Below are 27293 nucleotides of genomic sequence, written 5' to 3' on the forward strand. Positions count from 1 at the left end.
ATTTTCAAGCTCTACATAATTGACTTATCAAAACACTAAAAAAATTAGTTATCTTAATTAATTAATCTGTGATTTATGGGTGAAAAAAAATCAATAATTAAGAGGAAGAATAATTTTAATGAAAAAATTAAGAGTAAAATATGAAAATGTAAAGAAAGATTTGAGAAGAATGGAACAAAACTTCGGTCCTCCAAAATCGATGCCCCAATAGTTGGGCCCAAAGTTTTTGTTGAAGTTCCTACTAGACTTGTCTTAGTTAAACCCTCGGAAAGAGAAAGTAAAGCCTTTTTCTTAAAACCTCTTTAAAACCCTATCATTTTTTTCTGAACTTCTCACTAACACGAAACCTCGAGCCGAGCTCTAGGTTTCTTTCACCTTTTGTGCTCCGATTTTGCAACAAAAATGGCGAAGACGACGTATGCCATGGGTTTAATTTCCGCCATTGCAGCCTCTACGTCTTTATCGCAAAACCATTCTGCCCATGCCGATGGCCCCTTCAACTTTCCTCCCTTTTCCTCTTCTCCTGCCGCCAATGTTCCTCTGCCTTCTCCTGCTCCACAGTCTTCCTCACCTGCTTCTAGCCCTGAACCCTCTGCCCCAAAGCCTCGTAATGACAATCCGAGGACGTCCTCATCTGGGTTTGATCCGGAAGCGCTCGAGCGTGGCGCCAAAGCTCTTAGAGAGATTACTAGCTCTTCGCATGCCAAGAAGGTTTCAATTTTTTTAAGCTTCAATGCTTGTTTTGTTTTTATCGGCCTTCAATGAGTTTTTTTTTGGTAGGAGTTCATTGTTCTCTTCTCTGGAAGGTTAGGGTTGTTGTTGTATGTTCTGTGTTTTTAATTGCTTGTTAGGACTTCTGGATGGTGATTTTTTATATTTGGCTTTCGCTTGTACAATACAGCTGGAAACAAGCAAGGTTTAGAAAGGGTGAAGCTGTTAAAATAGATATTCTGAACTAGTAAATCCTTTAAGATACTAATACTGAATAAAATATGCTCAAACTGATTTTATTTTTCTTCTTGAGTTGGTGGCTTTAGATTAGTAATTGCTACTACTTTTATATTGGTTAAATTTTCAGTTATCTAGTTTCTCCAGTTAATTAATTCTTTTTCCAGTTTTAATAGCATTTTATTGCTTGTATCATTTGAAACTCTTTTTTTTTTTTTGGATCTGTTTCTATGTGTAGTTCAACCGCAATATGAAGTGATCATCATGGAAATGATGTTATTTTTCGTTTACTTTCAAAATCTTATATTTTGCCCTTTGCTGACCTCACTTGGGGGTAGGCTTTTGAAGTCATGAAGAAGCAAGAAGAGACAAGACAAGTAGAGTTGCAGGCAAGGGCTGCTGAATTTAAAGCTATGCAAGCACAAGCTGAAACCGTATGTTTTGCCAGTCCTTACAGTTACTCTTACAATATCAATACCGTCTCTGTCCTTTGAACAATGCTCAGTTTACTTTCTATTTTCTTTAATGGATAACTTTTGAAGGTCTGAATCCAGTGTTGGACCTATTCTTTAAAATGTAAAAATGAATTGTGATCATTTTTATAAGAGGGGAAAAACTTTATATTTGTTCAAAATTTAACTTCACCATATTTAATACTTGAATTTTTCATATTTAAATTGTTGTCAATCTTGAAGTAGGTTGTCAATTATATGTACTGTAATTTCTAGGCTTGTAACTGGATGAAAATAAAACTCTTTTTCTCTATCAAATGAGAAGGTTTAATAGATTGGTAGGACATTATTGAAAATAAAAGCAGTTTTCATGTTGCATTGAGTTCCTTCTTTGTTTGGACGAGAAAAATGTGCTTTTTCTTAAGAAATATTTATATATTTGTAAAAAAGAGGGAAAGAAAAGAAATGTGTAATTCATCAATTCATTATGTTTCCAACTTATGATGGATTTGTTTTTCTTGTTTGTATTGTAGGAAAGACAAAGGGTTATATATGATGAGCAGAAGAAGTTAGCTCAGCATCAAGCACAGACTAAATCCCAAATGGCACGGTATGAGGATGAATTGGCAAGGAAGAGGATGCAGGTAGGTGCTTGCTAACTTCCAAATGTTGAGTAGTTTGTAAATCCGTTCAATATGCATGCTCCTTTTCCCCCACATTTATTGATTTATATGCTTACAGGCAGAAAATGAGTATCAAAGAGCCAGGAATCAAGAGCTTGTAAAACTACAAGAAGAGTCATCAATTCGGCAAGAGCAAGCACGTCGAGCTACTGAAGAGCAAATTCAAGCCCAAAGACGGCAAACAGAGAGGGAGAAGGCTGAGATAGAGCGTGAGACCATCAGAGTTAGGGCAATGGCAGAAGCAGAAGGAAGAGCACATGAAGCAAAACTCGCTGAAGAGGTAAACAGGCGAATGCTAGTTGATCGTGCAAATGCAGAGAGAGAAAAATGGATTGCTGCAATTAATACTACTTTTGATCATATTGGAGGTATTACCTTAACTGTATTAAGTTTAGATCAATAATGTAACTTGTAAGCATAAAGTATTGATGGAACAACTTTTTCCATGATATTCCAATTTAACAATTCCATTCAAGCATATGCTTTTTCCCCAAGAAACACAGATATGGATATGAGACAAGGATTTGACATGGACACAGAACTGCACTTTTTTTAAAAAAGAAAAATAAAATCTACAGAATGATATGGCAAGGACACATTTACTAACATATACATTTAAAAAATGTATATATGTTTAACAACAATGACATAATTCGAAGACAAGAGAAGTATACATTTATATAAAAACTAGTTTTATGTATTTCGCTCTCAAACTTTGTTATTTTATTTTATTTTATTGTTATTTGTGTTTATTTAGTATACTTAGCAAAGGTTCAATTCATGTCTAATAAAAGTTAAGCCTACTTTGACTTTGTACAACTGGTATCTAACAAATCAACACTGCTAACTCGAGTTTGATATGTGTGTCCAACTAGTGTTGGAGTGGCCAAGTGGTTGACATGTGTCAGACACGAACACGCTAGCCAAACTAAAGTGTTTGTGTTTCTAAGCTTTTTCTTCTCATGATTAAATTGAAATCATGTATGCCTCTTTGTATGTTCCTCCATCAATTTTTGTTACCTCTAAACTTGTCCCAGCCAATCCATTTTGCATGTTTTGTTTGTAAACTGAACCTTAAATCATCAATGCTCAATCTCAACAAAATAATGAGGCCATGTTAAAAACAATCAAATTAGTTTATTTACTAGGTGATTAGCATCTTGAATAACCTGCTACAAGGTTAACAATTTACTCTTTTGGAGGACAATGGTGGCAGATGTTTTCTCTGTGCCCTATCTTTTGATCTTTTTGGAGAGCAGAGAGTTGATTATCTCTTTTCATCATAAAGGGATGGCTGACCTTCTTAACCAATTTAAGGCTCTTGAAATGTGATTTAATAATTAACATTAAAAGAATTTTTCTTGATGATAAAAATTAATGTTTGTGTTACCGTGTCTTGGGATCTGTATGTTGGGGGCTGAGTTCATGTTTCTTTGTTTTGTTTCAACTGTCAATGCAGCACAGCCCATATAGAATAAGCTTGTGACTTTATAAAATTTTCTATGAAAAATGGTTCCATATTCGCAAGCTGTAGTCAATTTTCCATGTTCATGTATTTCTGCTCCTTTGTTTCATTGTATTTGGAGCATTGGCCTCTTTCTATTCCATCAACGAAAAGTTCTGTTTCTGTTTCCAAAAAAAAAGGGCGCAAGTATTACGTAGAATTGGTCTGATATTGATATTATTCACATTTTCAGGAGGTTTGAAGGCCATTTTGACTGATCAAAATAAATTGGTAGTTGCTGTTGGTGGAATTACTGCATTAGCTGCAGGCATTTACACGACAAGGTATTTTGCATGCACTAAAAGGTTTTGTTAGGATTTTGTATTTGTATGAAATATTCCCTTTATTGCCTGCATTTTTTCTTTTCTGCTGTATCAAATGTTTATTTGCCATTTTCAGATGAAGATTTTGAGACTGCTATTTATTTGTATTTAGATTTTGGATTTGAGTTCATTCAAAAGTAGCTAGTTTGTTTTTTCTTTTTGCGTGTTTACTTTGTTCAGAACCCTTCCTAATAAGCAGGAAGGTTGTTTGACAGATCAGATGTTTGCTACTCTTTGGGGCATCTACAGCAGAAATTTTTTTGAGGATAGGTTTTTGCTGATGAGGGAGGTGCGGAGTTATATATTCATTATGATGCCTTGGCCAGTTCGCTTTTGATTTTTGATAATAGGGAGGATTGCAGTCTTTGGCATCTTTGCTGAAAGATGAGTGGATGTTTGGTAGTCATTTGTCACTAAACAACTTAATGGAATGTTTTGCGGAAGATAAACTTTCTTTATTTTTCACTTATGCTATTAGGAAGATTTGTCGTCCCAAATTCCATTGTGTTTTTTGTCTCTTGTTATTTTGTAATATTTTTGGTTAGGAGACAGGTTTCACTATCAGGTATCTGAGCAATTGTGTAAATACGTTTATTTCCCCTGCTACATGACAATAGTGAGGCAGTCATCATGAACTGTCCGCATTCTTGGCAGTCTTCATGAACTGAATATACTAAACCATAATTCTACTTGTACATCACTTTAATCTGGTTTGTTCTATACCATTTGCAATGGATAGTCGTTTAAGTTTCATAAATTTTGTTGTACATATGGTCATCTTTTTCCATCCTTGTTCTGTGACTGCAGAGTTTATGGTTTTTCATTTACTGCAGGGAGGGTGCGAAGGTGGTTTGGAGCTATGTGGATAGAATATTAGGACAGCCATCATTGATTAGAGAGTCCTCTCGAGGGAAATACCCTTGGTCAGGGTTGTTTTCACGTATCAAGGACACTGTATCACATTCAGATAAGGGGTCTTCCTCAAAAAAGGGAAATGGGTTTGGAGATGTAATTTTGCACCCTTCGCTTCAGAAGCGGATAGAACAACTAGCAAATGCAACATCAAATACAAAGTCTCATCAGGCTCCATTTCGGAATATGCTTTTCTATGGTCCTCCTGGAACAGGAAAGACAATGGCTGCTAGAGAGCTAGCTCGCAAATCTGTAAGTGTACTTCTATATCTTCTCTGGCTAAATTGTTGAAGTCTTCAAAATAATAGAATCAACATCAATTAATATATCTGACATTTTTACGGATGTTAATTCTGTTTGCTCGTGAGTATTTTTTTGGTTCTTAAATTTGGGCCTTCATGTGCGAGAATTTTTTTTTTTCCTATTTCCATTCTTCTTAAGATTTAATCCGTTAATGTAGCCCACTTCAAAATGGAATTTCTTTTGAGTCAATTTATAATGTGGGGCAGTACAAATCCTGTGAACTGGGTTGCATGGCTGTTTTGGCAGTATATATTCGGATTAACATGTGCAGTTGTGGTTAAGCATTGAATTCTTGAATTTTAACTGTTCAAAAGCTCAAACTAATACTGGTCAATTGATGATTTTCTGGCTTGTACGCGTTCAGTGACCAGTTTTAGCCATGAATTTCTTGCTAGTGTGGTAAGAACTCTTATTTACTGTCTAATAACACACTTTTTTTGTTTTGTTTTTTTCTTTATCTACTCCAATAGGGACTGGATTATGCATTGATGACAGGAGGGGATGTTGCTCCTCTGGGATCGCAAGCTGTTACTAAGATACACCAGTTATTTGATTGGGCTAAGAAATCGAGAAAGGGCTTACTGCTTTTCATTGATGAAGCAGATGCATTTTTATGCGAGTATGTCAAACTTGCTTGATACAAATGAATGTCATTATGTCAAACTTGCTTGATACAAATGAATGTCATTTTTTTTGTTCATTCAGTCTTTTTTGTTTTTCTTCTGTTTAATAGATTTGTAATGAAGCATAATATATCAACTATAGCACTTGATTCTTGGTCTAGTTTCTCACTTTATAAACTTTCTATAGTTCATTCATTCATTATAATCTCATAAAATTAACACAGCTGTAAATTTTCTTCCCTTTCCAAGCTTTCTATTGATGTGATGAAACTTGCAATCTCTAATAGTTGAGTATTATCTCAATTTTTAGGCGAAACAAAACATACATGAGTGAAGCCCAAAGAAGTGCACTCAATGCTCTTCTTTTTCGCACTGGTGACCAGTCAAAGGATATTGTTCTTGCTCTTGCTACAAATCGCCCTGGTGATCTTGATTCAGCTGTAGGCGATCGTATTGATGAAGTTCTAGAATTCCCCTTGCCTGGGGAAGACGAGCGCTTCAAGCTCTTGAAGCTCTATCTAGAAAAATACATAGCAAATGCCGGAATGAGAAAGTCTGGCTTGTTCCAAAACGTTTTTAAAGGACAACAAAAGAAGATTGAGATCAAGGGGTTGACTGATGATATCATACGCGAAGCAGCTGCAAAAACTGATGGATTTTCGGGGAGAGAAATAGCAAAGTTGATGGCAAGTGTACAAGCTGCTGTATATGGTAGTGAGACGTGTGTGCTTGATCCGAGCCTATTTCGTGAGGTGGTAGATTATAAGGTTGCTGAACATCAACAGAGAAGGAAACTTGCTGCCTCAGAAGGAGGCAGTGTGCAAAATTGAAGGTATTTTATAATATGATATTATTATAGAGGCTAGTACTTTGAGATGGAGGAAGAAAGATTGGTTTCTGTCTGGTAATTTATTTTAGAGGCTGTCCATTCATTGATGAGGGAAATTTTTTGTATTTCTCCGATGTGAGTCTTCATTACATTTAAGTTAAAGTGGTATTTGTACCTACCCGTTGGGTATTTAACAAGTTACATGAAATAATGTGTAGGTGAAAAGATTTCAGCTCTTTGGATTGATCATCTCAATCTACCATTTTGTACAACATATACAAAGGATTTCAGTTTTTAATGTTGGATTAGTAAATTTTGGAATCCTTTTAACTCCAAACTATTTGAATTCTTTTAAATTTCAAGAAGCTAGGACCGGGAGGACAATGCTATAAATTGATTGAGCTTTTTCGTGATAAAGAGCTCACGAGTGCATATATGACAATTTTACAAGTTTCACCTATGGAAAAATTAGATTGATTGTTTAGCTAAAAATACAAAGGAAAATGTTTTCACAAAGGTTCCCAACTTTGGATTTATAGATGAGATTTGTGAGAATGTTGACCTGAAGTGTTAATTGTCATATGTCCATGGTTTACAAAATTTAGATGAACTTTTAGCACTTGTGATTTATGCATTAATATTGGTACAAGTTTTGGAATCCTTTCGGGCCTCATGTTGAACCGTAACAAATGCGATTAATATTGATGCAATGTTTGTTAGTGGCATGATATTCAATTGTAATCCAATTGTAGTTGAGATAAATCAAAACTTGTTCAATTATGGGATGTATGACCAGGAGACTTGATACGTGAATGAGGAGTTTCTTCTCTAAGGTTGAAGCTCAGCTCTCATTTGTTCGTGGAGTCTCTATTTACTTCTCTTCAGAGCCTCTGTTCTTATGTGAAGGCAGTTAAGGTGGGTTGGAGGTGGCACAGTTTGGTTATTGGAGATGGGGAAGTGATTGAATTTAAGGGGACTAATTGGATAATGAAACGATACGCAATAAAGCTTTGTTGACTATATGACGTTGACGTTGACAGTTTCCTCCAAGTCGACAAACTCTTGCATAACTCTTAGATTTGAGAGCTCAAGTTTAAGATTAGTGAGAAAGGATGTTCTTTTGTAAGGTCGAACCTCTCTGAGTTGTATTCTTGTAGCATTTTTTTTTGAATGCGTTTAGAATATATTTTCAAGTGTTCAATTTAAACGATAAGGCTTTGTTCGTCATTTGTCAAGTCATTATAATAGAGCTACCTTCTTAGATCATTTGTCAATACGGTCATTTTGCTATAATTGTTGGGGTCGAGGATTTGTCAGATTCTTCAGAGCTGCAGCTTTTTTTTTTTTTTAACCTTTTCAATTTGTTAAGCACAAGGTTTAGAGATGATTAAAGCCATTCCTTTTCTCCCTTCCATGAGAATGCAAATTTTGTGGCAAGTGATAGCTTGTACTAATCTTATGGGAGACCTATGGGCCATTTGGTTTGAAGGTAAAATGGGTGGGAATCTATATGGGTTTACAAATTGAATTTTATAAATAATAATCAAGCACATAGGAATATTCTTTAAAGAAGTGCAAAAATAGCTAATAAAATCAAAATTAATTTTTAATTTTTTTTAAAAATATTGTTATATATTATAATATTTTGAATTTAATGACAACTATCTATTTTCCTTATTCCAAGCCTTTAAGGATTTTGTTGAGAGGGTACACAGACTTATACCAACCGATATCTCCTTACTGCTTCCTTCATCCTACCGGCTACCGACGTATATATGTTCCCTTTTTTGTATAATTTGTTTTGACAATTTTTCTGTCCGGATTGCTTCTCTTCTTCATCATCCTCTCTGTTTCTATGTTTTAATTAATCTGCAAACTTTCAATTCAAATATTCTTGGATTCTACTCTCAATTTTGTTTTCACCATTTTTTTCAAATAGGATTTTGATGAATTTAATAATATTTCTGATTTAAAGCAAACTAATTTTGTTGACTGATTGCCCGAATTTTCGATTCTAGTCTAACCAATTTTGTGGATACCTTCTTCTTTGGTCGACCTTTCCTATTCCAATTTTAAGATTTCGGATATTGTGGTCTTAAATTGAGGAAAAATTGTCAGGGATCAGCATATTCGAATTTCTGGTCTCAAATTGAGGGAAAGTTGTTAGGAATCAGGAATTTGAATTTGAAGAAAGATTGATTTTATTACCGTAGCTTTTTGGGAGCGAAAATTGAAAGGGATACATTGTAGCCAGGGTTAAGTTAAATATGGGTTTGAGTTTAGCAGTTCACCCACAACATTTTATTTTCATGCATAAAACTGCTGTTAAACCAAACGACTCTTAGGAGATGTCTGGTACCTCAATCGGTTTCGTGTTTCTTTGTAGGTCTTTGATGACAAAATCAATGTGTCAATTATTTCCCAAATCTTATTATACTTGATAGTAGCTTCTTTTTTATTTAGCAAATGAAAATGGAAGTGGTGAATGGAGGACAAGCACATAACCCTCTAAGATGTGAAAGTGTTCCTCACAGCACATAACCCTCTTTCATTCTCTCCTCTGCTCTATTAAGTCACCTAAACAATGCATTTTCTAGCAATTGTATAATATTAAAAACACAATAATGTGGTAACCATTACCACAATAATAATCACCACTCCATAACATGTGTTTTTGGTGGATGATACTTAATGCAGTGAGCAAAGAATTAGTAATTATGTGAGCCAGACAATATTACTAACTGAGCATGGAAATTCATAAATATTAAACATTCTGCAAGCAAATAAGATACTATGAACTAATATAATTGATAGAAATATGTGCCATGCCATAGCAATATTAGGCAAATGCAAGTAAATAAGGTACTTAAGTTAGTATAGGACGAAATTACTAGAATGACCCAATTCTAAAAACCTAGTTTTTCTTTTCCTTTGATTGCTGACTCTTCTTTTCCTTATTTGTGTTTTGCAATTTTTTTCATCATTTTTTGTTCCGCAACCTTTCTCCTAAGGAAGAAGCGAGTGCGAGACCAAGGAGCACATAGAAGAAACGGGAGGAAAACTCCAAATGAAGGGAAAAAAATTGCAAATTTGATGAGGAAAAAGATCAAAATGAGGAAGAAACAAGATTTACGTACGAAAGGAAAATTTTCATTTGATTTCAAACACCACTGCGCCAAATTCCATTTGCGACCTTAAAAAGCGCGATCCATAAAAAATCCCATTTCAAGGTTGCAACTCCCAAGAGATCAAAAACCTTTTATTGTGTATTAGAATCAACAAGATATGTTCACTAGACAGAGCAATAGAACAAATTTGGCAAAAGACAATGGACCCGTCCAAAGTGCTTAGTGAATGGAATTCTTAAATTCCTAATTTATGCAGCCAATAGTATAAACCATTACAGAAGTCGAGTTTAGAAAGGTACAATAGACTTTAAGTTCCGGGTTGCTTGCTGGAATAATCATTTGCACATTTTCTAGTGGTGATGGTCCTGAGTATAGCGCAGGCCACAGTACTTGCACACAGCGGGCTCTTCCCGATCGAGGCATATGAACTCAATTGGATGTCCAAGGGCAGGATTGCTGTCTGCATTCAGCAAGATTTTGAATCCAAATAAGGAATCATACCTTCTGTAATAAATCATTTACTTGAAAAATATGCATGCGTTGATACAAGTATAGAGACGTACTAAGGTACTAACCTCCTTCACAAGCAACGATGCGGCCTTCAACCTTGATTGGTGGAACCTCATTGATCAACTCCATGGGTGATTTCTTACTTGTATCCTAGAGATGGAAATAAGATAAAAAGTTTCATATATCCTTCAGCATTGGACAGGATCACAAAGGGTAATATCAGATGCCCAGCAAATGGAAGGATATTTATTAGAAGTAAATGAAATAAATTGAGAAAGAACTATAACATGTCGCAACAGTCAGTAGAACTTGATAGACACTCAATAATTTAAGGATACAGATGGCGGAAAGCAAAATATTGAGGTCATGCCAAACAAAATTCAACTTGCAAAATGTCAAACAATGTATGAATTATCAATACAGAACAGTGATCAAGAGAAAATTTCCATAAGCAAAATTAGGCCATGAGATATCACTTGAAAATGTGGGAGATGACAGGCAAGCTAAAAAGAATATTTGGGCTAAAAAACAGTTCTTTGTTACAAAATATCATTATTTTATTGTTTATAATATTGAATTTGGTTTACGTCAGTTCCAAAATAATTAGTTGTGAACCACAAATTAAGTTTGTGATATCACAAACTATATTTAAGGACTTCTAATTGATAACATCAACTGCTACCAGCCTTTTAAGCTCCCCAGGAGTTGTCCAAAACCCTTAAAAACGCTTCTTAGCATTACACAGGTTAAAGAGATGGCATAGCTTTGCTGTCTGCCTTGGCAGAGCATCCAGCTTCGTCTTGTCCCTCAGTTTTGCTTTTTTTCTTTCTTTAACCCCCTTTTTTGTTGTATCTTAGAATTTTACCCATTTCAATGGCTATCAAACCCACCAAGGCTGAAAAGAAGGTCGCCTACGACTCCAAGTTCTGTCAGCTTCTCGATGATTATAGCCAGGTCTTGGTTGTGGCCGCTGACAATGTCGGATCCAACCAGCTCCAGAACATTAGGAAGGGTCTCTGTGGTGATTCCATTGTGCTCATGGGGAAAAACACCATGATGAAGCGCTTGGTGAGGATCCACTCTGAGCAGACTGGTAACAAGTCTTACCTCAACCTTCTTCCCTTTCTTGTGGGCAACGTTGGTTTGATCTTCACCAAGGGTGATTTGAAGGAAGTCAGTGAAGAGGTGGCCAAATACAAGGTTGGAGCCCCTGCTCGTGTTGGTTTGCTTGCTCCAATTGATGTCATCTTTCTACCAGGCAACACAGGGCTTGATCCATCTCAGACCTCTTTCTTCCAGGTTCTTAATATTCCAACCAAGATTAACAAGGATACTGTCGAAATTATCACTCCTGTGGAGCTCATTAAGAAGGGTGATAAGGTTGGATCTTCTGAGGAGAGCTGCTGCTCTCCTTGCCAAGCTAGGAATCAGGCCATTCTCATATGGTCTTGTTGTCCTCTCTGTTTATGACAATGGATCAGTCTTTAGCCCTCAGGTGCTCGATCTGACCGAGGATGATCTCCTTGAAAAGTTTTCATTGGGTGTTTCCACGGTTACATCTTTTTCGTTGGCCATTTCATACCCAACTCTGGTTGCTGCACCACACATGCTCATCAATGCATACAAAAACCTTCTTGCTGTTGCAGTTGCTACCGACTATTCCTTCCCCCAGGCTGAGAAGGTTAAAGAGTATCTTGCGGATCCTAACAAGTTTGCTGTTGCTGTGGCCGTGTCTGCTGCTGATTCTGGGTCTGCCACAGAAGCTGCTGCAGCTGTTGAGAAGAAGGAAGAGCCAGCTGAGGAGTCCGATGACGACATGGGTTTCAGCTTGTTCGATTAATCTGTATGTTAAGATATAGTAGGAGGTCCTTTTGTGTTTTGTATCTCTAATTGATAACATCCACGCCCAAACCTTCTTCCATTGCAATCTTTGCAGACAAGAGTATGGATTATTACAGAAATTTGTTACTACCCGTTTGTCTTCTTATTTACATCTAGGCATCCAAAATTTTCTTACAGCCGTAGAGCCATAACATTCCAAAACTATGCCTCTTATTATCTAAAAGAAGATCCTTCACTTGGTTCACTTTTCCTTGAAAATAGCGTCTTCTTAAAGGAAGAATGTTGATATCTGGTATGAGGGCTTGATTTGTGTTATATAATAAACTGTCGATAAAATCTTAAGGCAGAAAATGAGCATCTCCTTAAAGGAAGAATGTTGGCTTAATCCCAAAAGCATAATAACAAATCATTTATTACAGAGCTCACATGGGATAGATAATAAACAAGGCCATTGAAATTGATGCAGTTATAAAACGTGCTGACAGCCTGCAATCCAGAGTATGTAACTAAAGAGGAAACAAAAATTTAACTACCAGCTTTGAGCATAGGGATAACTCAACGAGCTAATACATGTAGAATAGTTAAGCAACACAGAAGATGTTGATGAATAACCTACTTGAAGACTTCCCAAGCAATCACGATTCTTTCAATTGTGAGAACACGAATGGGACCCTCAAAACTTCTTGAAAATGTGAAAATGCGTGAGGGCTATGAAGAATTGATCTGTGGAAAGAATCCTAGACTTAAAATAATAAGAAACCGTGGATAGTTCTCATATACTCTAGAGCATTTGAAGGAAGTCCAAATTATCTAAATTAATTTAATAAATCTAGAAATTGTACGTGCTACAAATAGGAAAAATATCCATTGTTGTCCCTTTGGGGACATCCGACAAAATTGGAATGATAGAGGGAAAAATATCCATTGTCAGACTGACTCAATCCTTCCTAGTTAATGGACATGGATGCAAAATCTTATGCAACAAAGAGTCCTCTAGTCTCATATTTCAACCAAAAGCTGATCGGATTCATCATATCACTAGAGTGACATAAAGTTTCTGCTAATGACATTCTCCGACTTGAAGGGTTGATTTAAGCTTCAAGTGCATGAGAACGGTACATGCTGCAACTGTGCAACAGATTAGACGACTGTTAAAAAAATCAAAGATAATTGTTTCCTTTGAAGCACAAATTCTTCAAACTGTGACATTCCCACTGCAAGGCAATGAAATGTTGGGTTGGAAAGAACATTCAACAGAAACCCTAGGGTCTCGCTCATGATTTCCTAGAGATTCACAAGGGACAAGGGTTCATGTCAAACATGCATTCTATAGTTGAGAACCTTTCATTTTTGGATGAACAAATAATTTCATTGATGAATAAAATAGAGTAAAATCCCAAACAGCTATAGGTGAATTACAAGTTCTCCAATTTGAAATCAAGTAAGATAAACTATAAGCTATAAGTGATTGAATAGAGCATAAAGGTGCAACAGGACAAATAGATGAGAAAGATTAGCCCATTCAATCATTTACAAATCATTAAGATTACAGAAAAAACGTAAACCCAAGCACCAGTTTCCGAAGCCCACACATCAGCCACTGTAGCATCAAGATAAAGAGCAAGGCAAAATAGTCGACGGACAACAATCATGATAGAACCACGACTAAGCTAAGAGGTCTTCCAAAAAGTAGAGATCCCATTACCAAGACAATCCCAAGCACACTAGCAACCAGGTCAATAATCTTACAAATAAATCTCCAGGGGGATTAAAAGAATCTAATCGAATAGATCTTGGTAAACTCGTCTCATCATAGATGCATACTACTTAGCATCAACAAGCTTCCACCATAAAGCACTCTCTTTTGGGCAAAATATCCATATTCATGTAGCCAATAATACATAATCACAATGCCGAAAGTTACTAATGTCAAGACCACCCATCAATTTAGAAAGTGTTGAATAGTCTCCCAATTTACATTATCCATACTGCCACTGCAAGAAAACTGATAGAACACTGATAGGACTGTTCTTTAACCAATTGGTAGTTTGAAAGCAATACAGTAACGAATTGATGAAGTATCAATTCGGAATGGAAATTACATCAACAAGAAGAACAAAGTTTCTCTCTCTGTTTATCCTTTCTCTCAAGGATGCAACAGCCCACTCTGAAAATCATTTCCCCCCCTCACAGATGCTCTCCCTTCTATTTGAACCTCCCCCTTCCCTCCTAACTACCTGTGGGCCCCAGCACTAGCGCTAACACTCCCAATTACGTGTGCTTTCTCTCTCTTCCCTCTCCTACTGTATTGTAACATTATTGGAGGTCTAACAAAAACCTTCCCAAAGATTATCTCAAACAGATCAACCGTGTATTTAAGAATATTGTTGACATGCTAGGAAACGATCTTAATATTGTAAATGTGGAGTTCAATCTACACTACATGTTCTTCAAGACCAGTAAAAGGGGTACTGTGCAACTTCCTTGAATTGAAGTCATGCTCAACAGGATATTGCTACCATCAAGTAGCAAATGGATCAGTCAAATATTTACTTGGCATAGTCTTCTCGTATGCATGAACAAGAAATTTAAATGCACTGGAGGTGCCCAAACGGACTATTCCTTAAACAAGGGCTTAAAGTGGTGCAATGCATACTTGATATCTTGAAAAATATAGTAACTGAGGTGTGACTCACAAAATTGACAAGGCACCCAAAATAACCACTATCACTCTGTACAAACAAGATAGTGCAGCTGTAAGCACATTAACATAGAGAAAGGGCAATTAATCAGAAACCCAGGTTAATAATAGGCAAGAGCTTCAAATACAACTTTACCAAAACTAGGGAAGGAGGCTCATGGCAATTTTCAACAACCCAAATGAAAAAGTACCATCTTAACGTCTAATCCAATAAGTTAACTTCATTCACCAGTGCATGAAATTCCTAATACTTCAATTTGCTCTAGTTATATGGCCGCCTACAGTCATGGAATTGAACTAGAAAATTCAATTGTTATTGAGAGAAACAAAAGAAAACATACGCTCACTGCCAAGGCCAAACAAAAAGTGGAAGCTAAATAGAATTCACAACAAAGACCTCCAACTTTAGGCAACCAAAAAAAAAAGAAAAAAGAACAGAGAGAAAGAAAGAAAAAGAAAAAAGAGAAAATATAGAAAAGGGATATAATAATGAACCAGTTCTTCAATTTGAGTTAAGAGACCAAAAAATAGCTTACATCAAACCCAAAATATCAACACTCCATTCATTTAATTGCACAAACATTCCTATGTTGTCCCTTTCTAGCCAAATAAACTAATGCAAAGAACCCCATTTTCAACCTGAACAACTTCATTGATTGTGTCATGAATGCTCGACCTCAAATAGCAAATAATCCAAAAGAATTCCAAGAACAACTGCATACTCATTAAGAAAGAAAACATACCCTGAAACATAGTTTCAGTATTTTTCCCATATGGCCATACCCACACAAAACACACCTCGAAAGTCAAAAGCAATCTCTCTGGAAATAATTCAGGGCAAGATCTCTATAAATATGTCACATGGCAATAAACATGTGAGATATATTTGACCAATTGGAGAAATCATTTTTGATTTGGCCATCATGCTTCTTTTGTAAATTTCACATCAATAAAATTTGCTTCTTATCTCGTGCGTGTGGGGTGGGGGAATAGATCTCAAAATTTGGTGTTCGCTTGGTTCAACAAAAGGATTATTGTTCAAAAATGGAGGATGCAAATGCATTGATGGTAAAGGGGAAATTATGAGGCAAGCAGCTTATAGCTTTGGGTACATTTGGTTTGAAAGAAAGTGGAGGATTCTTAAAAGGTCAAGGATTCTTCGGAGGGGATGTGAGGATTGGCTTATTCAATACCTCTATCTAAGTGTCTTCCAGTACCATTACTATTAGTATGTACTTTGTAAATTTCCTTTATTTTTGGTTCTTGATAATTAGAACCTCTTTTGGTAGTCATAATTCCTTTTTGCCTCGGATTGTCTCTTCATGGCCTGTATCTTAATAAAAATTGTTTTCTTACAAATAGTAATAATAATAATTGAGAAGATATGTGGGAGATGATGAGGATGTTATGGAGGTGTCGATCTAGTTGAGATATTCTAATGCACCTACTCATTGCCTCTAGTATCTTGTTCAAAAAAAATTGAGAAGATATGAAAGCCATCAACATCAACAGCCACAGGACCTTCCATTTGTTAAGGGGTTCCCTACCTAGTCATTCATGACAGCTCTTCTCTTTTTTGTTTTCTTAGGCTGCAAGCAGCATGAATACAACCTGAAGGAGTTTCTCTTTTCTACTTTTATGCATTCTTTAGGAAGTCAATCGTTCGTAACTTCTCAAATATCAATGAAAAAGTTAATATTTCTAAAGGTTGAAAGGCATATTCTCTGATAATTTTCATGTACACATAAAATCCACAAAACATGAAGAAGATAAGACATGGTCTAAGTAGGGATGGGGGGCACGAAAGCTAATGAAATAAAATATTTGTATAATATAGATAAATTTACTTCGATAAACGACCACCAAAAGGTTTAGCATCCATCAATGCCACTGGAAAAAAAGATTCTTTCTCTTGTCTTCTCTTCTCTTCTCTTAAAATAACACGAATTAATTTCCACATAAAGACAATCGATTTACGAAAACAACATTAAAGGAGCCTTCAGGCCCAAGCTCTAAATCGGTTATTAGGTAACGTTAGAAAGAATAACGAACTGTAAACGAGAATACAGAACCAACAGAAATCAACTCAAACACGGGCGTAGAAGAAGTAGATTTCGAAAGGGGGGATTAGCGAGAAATTAGTGGATACCTGCATCCATTTGGCGGTGTGCTGGCCGATTTGATTGGCAACAAGACTCAGATTTCTAGTAGAAGATGGGATATTAGAAGAAGATTCAAGAAGCAATTTGAACAGACTTGACGCCATTGATCCACCGATCAAACGCACAACCTGAGCTGAGAGAGAAAGAGAGAGCGCGAAGAGCTACGGCCCGGGGAGCTTAAAGTAAAAACCACGGATGTGACCTTTTTTTTTTTGAAAGTAACCTTTTGTTTTGAAAATAAAGAAGTTAAAAGTAAATATAAGAATCACCCCCATCTAAAATTAGCAATTTTTTAAATATTTCATTTTTTTTATATTTGTTTTCTTACTCGTGATTTCTTTTATCTTCTTCTTGCAATTTTTTATTGTCTTTTTTCCTTTCCTTTCTTTTTTGTGGTGTAATTTCTTTTATCTTTTTTTTTCTCTGGTTTCTTTCCATTGTATTTCTGCCGCGGTTTCTTCCCATTGTTTTTTTCTTTTCTAATTTTTTATGTCGTTTAATCTTTTTATAGTATTTTTTTCTTTTTTTTACGACCAAATTTAAATTGTATACAAAAAATAATAAAATTTAAAAGATTGTGTATAAAAAATTTTGAAAAAAAATCATTTAGATTGAAGTAACCAAATGTAAACGATCGTATAAAAAAAAATAAACGATCGTGTAAAAAAAATAAATTATCGTTTAGATAAATCTAAACAATCGCACTAAAAGAATTAAAAAAAACTATGTGCTTTAGAAAAAAAAATGATTTATATTTATGTCCCCAAATGTAAACGATAAAATCTAAATGCTCGTAACCAAATTTAAACGTAACTAAATTAAACGATCGCGTAACAAAATTAAACGATAGAATTGAAAAGATAAATTGTAGTTATATCTAAACGATCGCATACCAAACAATAATCAAATCTAAACAATCACAAATATATTACGCACACGTTGTTGATGTCGTGGTTGATGAGACATTTTTTGTATTTTACACAGTGGACCTCTAGGCTTTTTCCGTTTTCGAAATTGTTCTATACAGTATAAATATTTTGCCGCTTTGTTATATTTTTGAAAAGATCCTTAAATAAAATAAGGTTGTTTTTTAAAAAATATTGGTTGGTAACACGTGCTTCCGTTAATTTTTTATTTTACATTATTAAGTAAAGAGAGTAATTAATTATACAAATAGTATAGAGTTATATATATTTACTCATTATTTTTTGAAATACATTTTTCAACTTCGTTCTTGAGAAACCTTTTACTCAAGACTTGTTGATACGTATATATAAATCAAATGGGCTAAAAGATATTAATAATTCGATAGTATGACTATGAAACAATTCATTCAATTAAACTTTAAATCAATGAGTAAATTTTTTTATATATATATCAATTACATATCGAATGTTTAAATGGATTTGAATTTTAGGCATCAACATTGGCTTGATAATTATTTGGATATTTGTGCTAATTCCATATATTTTATGTATTTCTATCTCATTCAAGAATATAATTATTTAACAAGTTTGTCAAAAATTATAATTAGTTATTGTTTTGAAATGAATAATTAAATTTAAATGAAAATATATTATTAAAATAATACAAATAGAGAGGAAAACTTTTTTCCTTCCATCCTTCAATTATAAAATCGATAATATTATAATCTTTATGCTTTGCCGTTGAGTGAATAATACAAATAGAGAACTTTTTTTGTGTCCTCAATTGTAGTTGGGAGTCTTCAACCAAATAGAGGATTATTCACTCAATCTAATTGGGAGAGGAAAAAAATAACACAAATAGAGAACACAAACTTCTAACCACCCATGGTCAATCATTATAATTCGCTAAACTCCGATTGGGGTGTATCACCCAATTGGTTCTTTTACCGATGGTCAACATTCCAAACAATCATACTCTCCTGTCACCTATAATAGTAAAAAACTAGCTGAAAATGCATATGAAGATTCTCTCCCAATGCCATTAGCACTGATGGGAGTATGATAAGGAAATTCCCTTTGAGAGCTGACACGCTCTCAACGTTGGTTGCCACCTCATCAGAAGTTCAAACTAGCTCCAAATTTTGTATGAACAATAACATTGGGGTATAATTACTCCTAATGGTTCATTAATGACATCAAAAGTCAGTTTAAACTCCGAACAGGGTGGCAACGAGCATGATGAGTTCATTGTTCAAAACCCAACTTCAATGCTCATTAATCTTCGAACAAGGTGTTCAACCATCGAAAGATTCTTAATCTTTTTAGAATAATTATTATTAAGTTAATTGTTTTTGTTTCTGAATTTATAGAACTAAATCAATATTAATTGAATAAAGAAAAAAGTTTTCACATATACATTAAAAAAGCAGCCAAAATTGTTGTTGAAATTGTTTTTACGTATATATAAGATAAATAAATAGGCATAGTTAAAGTTTATAAATATAAAATGCACAAGAGAAGTGTGAAGGTTCTCTTGGAAAGTATTTGAAAAAATAAAACACTCTACAAATTATTTGTAAAAGTAAAAGCTATTTATTTGTTGTTTTTCATTTCAGTGTTTTGAAAAAACTGTATGACTCACCTTACCGTCCAAATTTAACATTTTTTGTTTTTATTTGTTCAATTGAGTTGTTTTTTCGAAGAATAATAAATAAATACAAGGGACTCTTGCAAATATGACAAGTATAGTATCATAAATTAGGTCCATAACACATCATTTTTACATTTGTAAAAATAGCAAAATTGAAGTCCAGCCCGCATTTTAAAAATACGAAATTACGAAGCTACCCTTCAGTCATTACTAATACCAATATATACGGTTGATACACCAATATATACCGTTGATACACCTGATTTGTTTTGCTGATGTACTCTTCGTACACTTTTTTTTACTCTCTAATACTTCACTGATACATATTATTAGTTTAAATCACTTGATATGTTGTTGATACACTCAATCAATTAAATATACTTGAAGCACTAAGAATGATACATTTTATATATCGTTGATACACTTGTTATTGTTTCCTGATACACTCAATAGATTTAATACACTTAATCACTTGCTAAGCTTCATTGATACATATTATTAGTTTGATACACTCGATATGTTGTTGATATAGTTGCTCAACTGTTGATATACTCAATCAATTAAATACACTTTGATGTACTAAGAATGATACACTTTATATATCGTTGATACACGTTATATATCGTTGATACACTTGATAGATTTAATACACTTAATTACTTGCTAAACTTCGTTGATACATATTATTAGTTTGAAACACTTGATATGTTGTTGATACACTTGCTCAACTATTGATATACTCAATCAATTGAATATAATATATTTGATGCACTAAGAATGATACGCTTTATATATCGTTGATACACTTGTTTGTTTGCTAATACATTTGATAGATGTAATACACTTAATCACTTGCTAAACTTCATTGATACATACTATTAGTTTGAAACACTTTATATGTTGTTGATACACTTGCGAAACTGTTGATACACTCAATTAATTAAATACACGTGATGCACTAAGCATGATACACTTTATGTATTGTCGATACAGTTGTTATGGTATGTTTACAATCTTAATAACATGTTGAACATCATTATCGCCTATAGTCAACAAATTAAAACTGAAAGTTCAATACATGACTCAACCTGAATTTCAGTATGAATCAAGTTCACAAAAGAATCAAATGATGATATCACTCCATCAACCAAAACACAATTTGTTTTATAATCCACGTAGTAATGTTGCTCATCTCATTGACCACTCTGAAAAACAATTACTACCAATTTAACCATAACTACAATGAACTGCAGCAATTTTGGAAAAATAAAAAACACGTAATAAGTATTATCAATCAACTAATACATATAATATAAGTATATCATACCGCTGATATAAAAAAACTGATACAAATTAAAAAAAACAGAACCGAACGTAAGTAAATAAAACCAAACTGATCTACGAAGTTCCTTTCGATAAAAGATATTAGGAACAAATAAAAGAACAAATAAAAGAGATGAGAAAAAATAAATCGTAGCCCGAATTTTAATAAATAATATATGAGCAATTCACAGAAATAATATTAGGGCTTCAAAAAAAGAAAAGAAATACATACATAATTCGTGTTTTTCCTGAAGAAAAAATGAGGAGAATAGGAGAAGAAGACGAAGAGAAGATGATAAAAAAAAAAGAAGCCGATGAAGAGGGAGAAATCTAAAAGAACGAAACTAAAGAGAGAAGAGAAGGACGGTGGAGAAGAACAGTGAAAAAGAGGTAGAAGAAGACGAGGAGAAGAGAAGAACGACAGAGAAGAGAAGAAGAAAACGAAAAATGAAGGAGAATAATAAAGAAAAACGAAAGAGGAAGAGAAAACAGCAGAGAAGGGCAATTTTGGAATAACGAAAAAAATAAAATAAGAAATATCAACCAAAATTAAAAAGTTGCTATATTTGCAAAATTGAAAAGGTTAGTGCTAATATTGCTAAATTAGATTTTTATTATGCCACCCAATACAATTTCCCTAAATACAATGTTAATTTTCGTAAATATAACAAACTTCTTAAATATTTACGGCACATGTAACAAAAACCATGAAATTAGCCATTTTTAAATATTTTAGATTTGTCTTTTCATCTTTTCGCTGCGATTTCTTTCTATGTCTTTCTTCATTTCTTCTTCTTTTTTTTTCTGCGAGTTTTTTCCATCACCTTTCTTCTTTTCTTCTTTTTCTTTTTACGTCATTTAGATTTGGAACCAAATCTGATTTCTTTCTATCGCGTTTTTTTTCGCTGCGATTTCTTTCCGTCATCTTTCTTTTTTTCCTCTTTTTTTTTTTTTACATTGTGACAAAATCTAAAAGATCGTGTATAAAGAATTTTGGAAAAAATCGTTTAGATTGGAGTAGTCAAATCTAAATGATCGTGTAAAGAAAATAATCGATCGTGTAGACAACTATAAACGATCGTGTACCAAAGAATATTGAAAAAATAAATGATTGTGTACCAAAAGAATCTTGAAAAAATTTGTTTAGCCAAATCTAAACGTTCGTGTACCAAATTTTGAAAAAAACAATCGTTTAGATCTGGAGTAGCCAAATCTAAACAATCGATCGTGTAACCAAATCTAAACGATTATGTAAATAAATTTAAATAATCGTGTAACCAAATTAACGGTAGAATTGAAATAATAAATCGAGATTTGGCTATCCGGATCTAAACGACTAAATCTAAACGATCGTGTACCAAACAGTACTTAAATCTAAACGATCGTGTACCAAATCGTGTATAATTGTTGATGGCGTGGTTGACGGGGCATTTTTGGTATTTTCTATTGTAGGCTTGTGGTGTTTTTCCGTTTTCGAAATTGTTCTATACAATGTATATTTTTCCTTTTTGTTATATTTTTCAAAAAGACCCCTAAATACAAACTATATATACTTTATTGTAAAAAAACATTAAAAGGACAAAAACTCATTACACTATATTTTTTATAAATATGTTGTCTATTTTCCCATTTTTGACGATTCTCGTTTTTTTCATTTCACTTTTTTTTAACCAATTAGGTGTTTGTATTGTTTACTTTTTGTCTAAGTGTTCACGTGAGATTCTAAAAAAATTTAATTTGGAGAATTTGAACTTTGTATTGATCGATTTCAGTATAGTGTAGTGGAAATAATCTTATATTTAATTTAATTAATTTAATTAAATCAAATTTAATTAAATAAAATTAAACTAAACTATTAATTAATTTTTCGATTAATTAATTATTTTACATTTAATTTAATCCAGATTTGAATCATATTCATATATAAATTTCTATCATAATCTATAGTTTTAATATGCATCATATACACATTAAATTTTAACCTATACATTTAATATGCATATAATTCATGTTAAATTAATATTTGAACTCATTCAAATATTTTATTATCTCATAAATTAATTTTGAATCATATACAAAATTAAGTTTATATAATAAAGTTTATAAACTTTATATTATAATGTATTATCATACATTATATTAACTTTTTTTTTTACTGAATTTGACCACAGTCAATATATAACAACCTTAATACCTTTTACGACTAGGAAGAAGACCTAATGGACTTACTACAACAATATGAGATTAATGAGTTAAATTCATTAACCACATTAACCAATATCCGTTAGCTATGTGTACACTTCATTAAAGACTTGCATTTGAACTCTTCTCACTATAGATATATTTATGTTTCCACGGATATAGATCAATAATAGCAAGTTAGTCTTTCACGAATGTTCGTAACACCTCCTGGATCAAATTATCGATTTACCCCTGGTTACTTAACTTTTTAGTTCTTAAAATATCAGTGTTTCTCTAATGAATAACTTGTTTATAGTCCAACCAATAAATATAAATCTCTCGTTCCATAGAGAGGGCAATGTCTTTTGTTCAAGTCTTGGAGACACTATTTAAGCGATAACACTCATCTACTTATCTTAAGTCGGGAAGAAGTGAATTCCATCTTGTATGTTTATGTTTTCAATTCCCCACTTGGTCTTATCCCCAAAGTGGTAGGTGTAGGATCAGTATGAGAACTCTAAAGAAGGGGTGAATAGGATTTTTACAAATTAATGAAAACTATTTATCAAGCGAGCCCGATTAAGCAAATTAATAAACTTTTTTTGCTAATAAGTAATTTAGAAAAAAATTTCATACAAAAACATTCATATCAAAATGACTTATACAGTGACATAAACAAATTTAAGCACAAGTTGTAGCATTTAATTTTATGCAATGAACTATATCAACAAATTAAATTAATTGCAAAACTAAATAGGAGAGATAAAGAAATTGACCCTGGTAATTTTATAGTGGTTCAACACAATCAACCTAGACTCTTTTTACGGATTAAGAGCAACTACTACATCGCTCTTTTTACTCGAGTTTAAGAGCAAACTCAATGTTTCAACGAATCATAATTAAACCGTCTAAAAGAACTCTTTTTACTGATTAAAAACAACTCTTCACTAAATATTTGAAATGAATAACAAGATTAAGGACAACTCATCTATCTTATATGGAATGCAAGTCCCCTTGATATTTCTAATGCGGGATTCTCAACATCTCAATTATATCATCATGGTGGATAATCTAGGTATGATTTTCTATCTTAGAGGGGAGAAATTTGGTGTAAATTGGTGAGGGTTACGTTGACTTTAATGAAGTTTGAGAAATGAGCGGTTCTTAGATATGTATAACAGTTGTAACGACAACTACGCATAGACAATGAAACTAGAGTAACATGAAAGGAAACAAACAACACATCAACATTTGTTAACCTAGTTCGATGAATACACATTTACATCTGGGGGGCTGTTTGCCTAGGATAGAAGATTTTATATATTGTGCATGCAATAATTGTTGAATACATATTTATAACAAGAAGTACAACACTTTACACATTTATCATTGTGCTGTCCTAGAACTGATTCATCAAAACTAAATAGTGAGAACATAATAGTCGTAACTCATAAGAAGAACAAAATATCTCTCCCTTAATCTCAGAACTTTGGATTATGTATTCAACTCAAGTTCTGTAACGACTTGATGATTCTTCTATCAATTTTTCGTATTATTTTCCATGAAGAACTAACACGAAAAACTCACTGTCAAAAGCTTTTATACTTTTTCTTTCTTGCTCCAAAATCGCATAACTTCTCACAAAATTTTTTACCAATATATAAGGAATAAATCCTAACCACCTGTGGGACCATCCTTGAAAAGAAAATCTTAACAGATTTAGCAACTCCATAACCAAACTCCATAACCAATTAATTAATTAATTTGTTCGTGATAAAATGAAGTAGGTGGAACCATTAACTAACAAAGTTTATTTGATTTCCTGCAACTTAATTTAACTGTTTTGTTTTTGATATACTTTAGCTTATGTTTATGAATATCATTGTGCCCAGTAGTAGGTCGACATTTAGTTAATTGAGTTAATAATTAAGACACTTAACTCATCTTTTACAACAAGTTGGCTTTCATAGGTTTAGCTTAATTAGTAAGTCGACAATGCTCTTGATTTCAAACAACTTTATTCTAAGTTTCTATGAAATGAGTTGCAATCCGATTAACCCTCTTCTATGCTACATTCATTTGGAGAGATTATGTTTTTGCCCCTTTTTTTTAAAAAATTTTCATGCTTTTATCTTTTGGTCTATTATTTATTTTCAAACGTCCAACCTCCCTGTTACTGCTTCAATTCCACTCAAGAATTGCCTTGCGAGAAACTACCATTAAACTTCCCATGGTTCGACTCGTATTCAATCTTAAATACTAAAAATTCTTAGTTGTCTTAGATCTTTCATTCCCTATAAATTCATTAGGTTGGGTTGTGGTGATCTTCAAAACCATCTCAATATTAGTAACCACCTCTGCCATAAAAACTCTAGTGATCGACTACCTTCGACAACCAATTAACAACTAACGACCACTACTAAAAACTAAATCCTACTAATAACTAAATCCTGCAACAACCACCGTTAGTGGCTATCATTAGGCTAATTTGCTATGGTTGGACTTGATTTAATCCTAAATATTACAAATTTTTAGTCTTAAATTCGTTCCCAATAAATTCATGATTGGTGGGTTGGGGGCTTCATAACAACCTTCTCAATATTAGTAACCACCTATGTCCACAAAAACTTGACTACCACTACAAAAAATCGGAGGTCTGCTGATGCCGTAAAAAAAAGAAACAGTGTAAGAAGAACCTTTTTGTGACGCCGTGCATAAAACATTGGAAGTATGGAGCTCTAGCGACGTTGCACAAATAATGTCAACAAAGGGTGAGGCTTCCACGATGCCGCGTGAGGAGACGTCGCAAAAACGTTTAATTTAAACAATAAGATAGACTTTTCAAGATTCCATACATGTAAGCGTCGTCGTTGCCCCATAACTAACGACATTGCATACATGGTGTCGTGAGAGGTCGACATTTTGCAGATGTTGCTTTGATTGCATCGACAAAGTTAGACATTTAAAATTTTTTGACAACCATATCATGACGCCAAATTGCATGGCATCCTGAGATGTTGAACATTTTCCGACATGGGATAGGTAACGTCATGAGATGTATAATATTTTGACTGCTTTTGACAGGATTCTCACGATGCCATAAGTGATTGCGTCGCAAGTTGGGGATCCTATGCCGACGTCATGAGTGAAACGTTAGGAGTTCCTCTATAAAAAACCAACTTCACATTCTATAATTCACATAATTGAGAAGGAGAAGACCGAGAGAGAGTTGAGAGAGGCTGAGAGAGAGTTGAAAGAGGCTAAGAAGGAGAGCAACTGCTGACGCCCACTCCATTCTATTGTCGTCGTTTGTCGTCGTCGCTCTTCATTTCGGTAAGTGGTTTACTTTGTTTTACTTTTGTCTTAGTTAACTAGTTTTAGTATTTAAATTTCAAATTAGTTTTAGATTTTAGATTTTAAATTAGTTTTAGGTTTTATATTTTGATTTAGTTGTAGGTTTTAGTATTCCATTTGAATTTAGTATTGTTAAGATGTAGGGTTGAAGTTGAGATTGAAGTTGCCAATACCACATTCTGCCAGTCATATATTTAGATTTTGATTTAGTCTTACATCTAATAATGAAAAAATGATATCCATATACATAATACTAATATGATTTCATGCTTAGGTGAATAACGATAAAGTTACTGATTGTAAAGAATAAAAATTTACCTTTGCAGTGGGATGTACTTTTGCTGATGGATGAATGTATATTGTATGTATGTTTGATATCAAATTTGTTGTGTATTTCAGAATTACAATCTGTTATATTGAAATAGAAAAGAAAGAAAAAGAATAGTATGAGAAGTTTATAGAGGAGCTTATATGCGATGGAGGAGCTCAAAGAAAGTCAAATAGTAGTAATCAAGAGTTCAACGTGGACTGTAGTTAGTATAATCATAGAGACATGGACAGAATGTGCAAAGAGAGAAGTTGAACATTATTACGAGTTGTGTAGAGGAAAATACAAGTTTGCTTCAAACAGAAACAAACTCTTACTCTAGTGATTTAGAAAATTGATTCGAAAGAAAGGAACAGAAAATGACAAGATCGAAAACTGAATAGGTAAACCATAGAAAGTTCCTCACTTGCATATTACGTAAATGTGATTGATTGTTAAAAAAGCTATCAATCACATTTACTTCATATACAAATGGGAAACTTTTTATGGCTTACTATTCTGTTATCAATCTTGTCATTTACTGCTCCTCTCTTCCCAATCAATTTTCTGGAACCACTAGAGTAAGGGTTGTTTCTGTTCGAAACAACCTCATATTTCTCTCAACTCATCG

At 33.6% G+C, this 27293-nt stretch overlaps 2 protein-coding genes and 1 pseudogene across 2 annotated transcripts; 2 read left to right on the top strand and 1 right to left on the bottom strand.

Annotated features, from left to right (window-relative positions):
• Positions 1-303: 303 nt before the first annotated feature.
• On the top strand, positions 304-6875 carry LOC103501072 (uncharacterized). Its single transcript, XM_008464561.3, has 8 exons — positions 304-711; positions 1287-1382; positions 1934-2044; positions 2142-2451; positions 3781-3871; positions 4744-5074; positions 5596-5744; positions 6059-6875. The coding sequence occupies exons 1-8, from the start codon at positions 403-405 to the stop codon at positions 6576-6578; spliced, it is 1917 nt and encodes a 638-aa protein (XP_008462783.1). The 5' UTR covers positions 304-402; the 3' UTR covers positions 6579-6875.
• Positions 6876-9800: 2925 nt separating this feature from the next.
• LOC103501074 (NADH dehydrogenase [ubiquinone] iron-sulfur protein 6, mitochondrial) lies at positions 9801-17150 on the bottom strand. Its single transcript, XM_008464562.3, has 3 exons — positions 16908-17150; positions 10281-10365; positions 9801-10165 (listed from the first exon to the last, which is right to left on the bottom strand). Exons 1-3 carry the CDS (start codon positions 17022-17024, stop codon positions 10056-10058), a joined length of 312 nt encoding a protein of 103 aa, XP_008462784.1. The 5' UTR covers positions 17025-17150; the 3' UTR covers positions 9801-10055.
• LOC107991946 (60S acidic ribosomal protein P0-like) lies at positions 11059-15407 on the top strand (annotated as a pseudogene).
• Positions 17151-27293: the final 10143 nt, after the last annotated feature.

This window comes from Cucumis melo, chromosome 11, assembly GCF_025177605.1.
Source record: "Cucumis melo cultivar AY chromosome 11, USDA_Cmelo_AY_1.0, whole genome shotgun sequence".
Taxonomy (NCBI): Eukaryota; Viridiplantae; Streptophyta; class Magnoliopsida; order Cucurbitales; family Cucurbitaceae; genus Cucumis; species Cucumis melo.

Bases quoted from the DNA above. Each gene is read 5' to 3' on its own strand.
- LOC103501072 (XM_008464561.3), top strand. From the start codon at position 403: ATGGCGAAGACGACGTATGCCATGGGTTTAATTTCCGCCATTGCAGCC. The intron at 3,872-4,743 runs GTATTTTGCATG...CATTTACTGCAG, and splicing joins GCAGGCATTTACACGACAAG to GGAGGGTGCGAAGGTGGTTT. The intron at 5,075-5,595 runs GTAAGTGTACTT...CTACTCCAATAG, and splicing joins GAGAGCTAGCTCGCAAATCT to GGACTGGATTATGCATTGAT.
- LOC103501074 (XM_008464562.3), bottom strand. From the start codon at position 17,024: ATGGCGTCAAGTCTGTTCAAATTGCTTCTTGAATCTTCTTCTAATATC. The intron at 10,366-16,907 runs GTATCCACTAAT...TTCCATCTCTAG, and splicing joins ACACCGCCAAATGGATGCAG to GATACAAGTAAGAAATCACC. The intron at 10,166-10,280 runs GTTAGTACCTTA...TGCTGAATGCAG, and splicing joins CATCGTTGCTTGTGAAGGAG to ACAGCAATCCTGCCCTTGGA.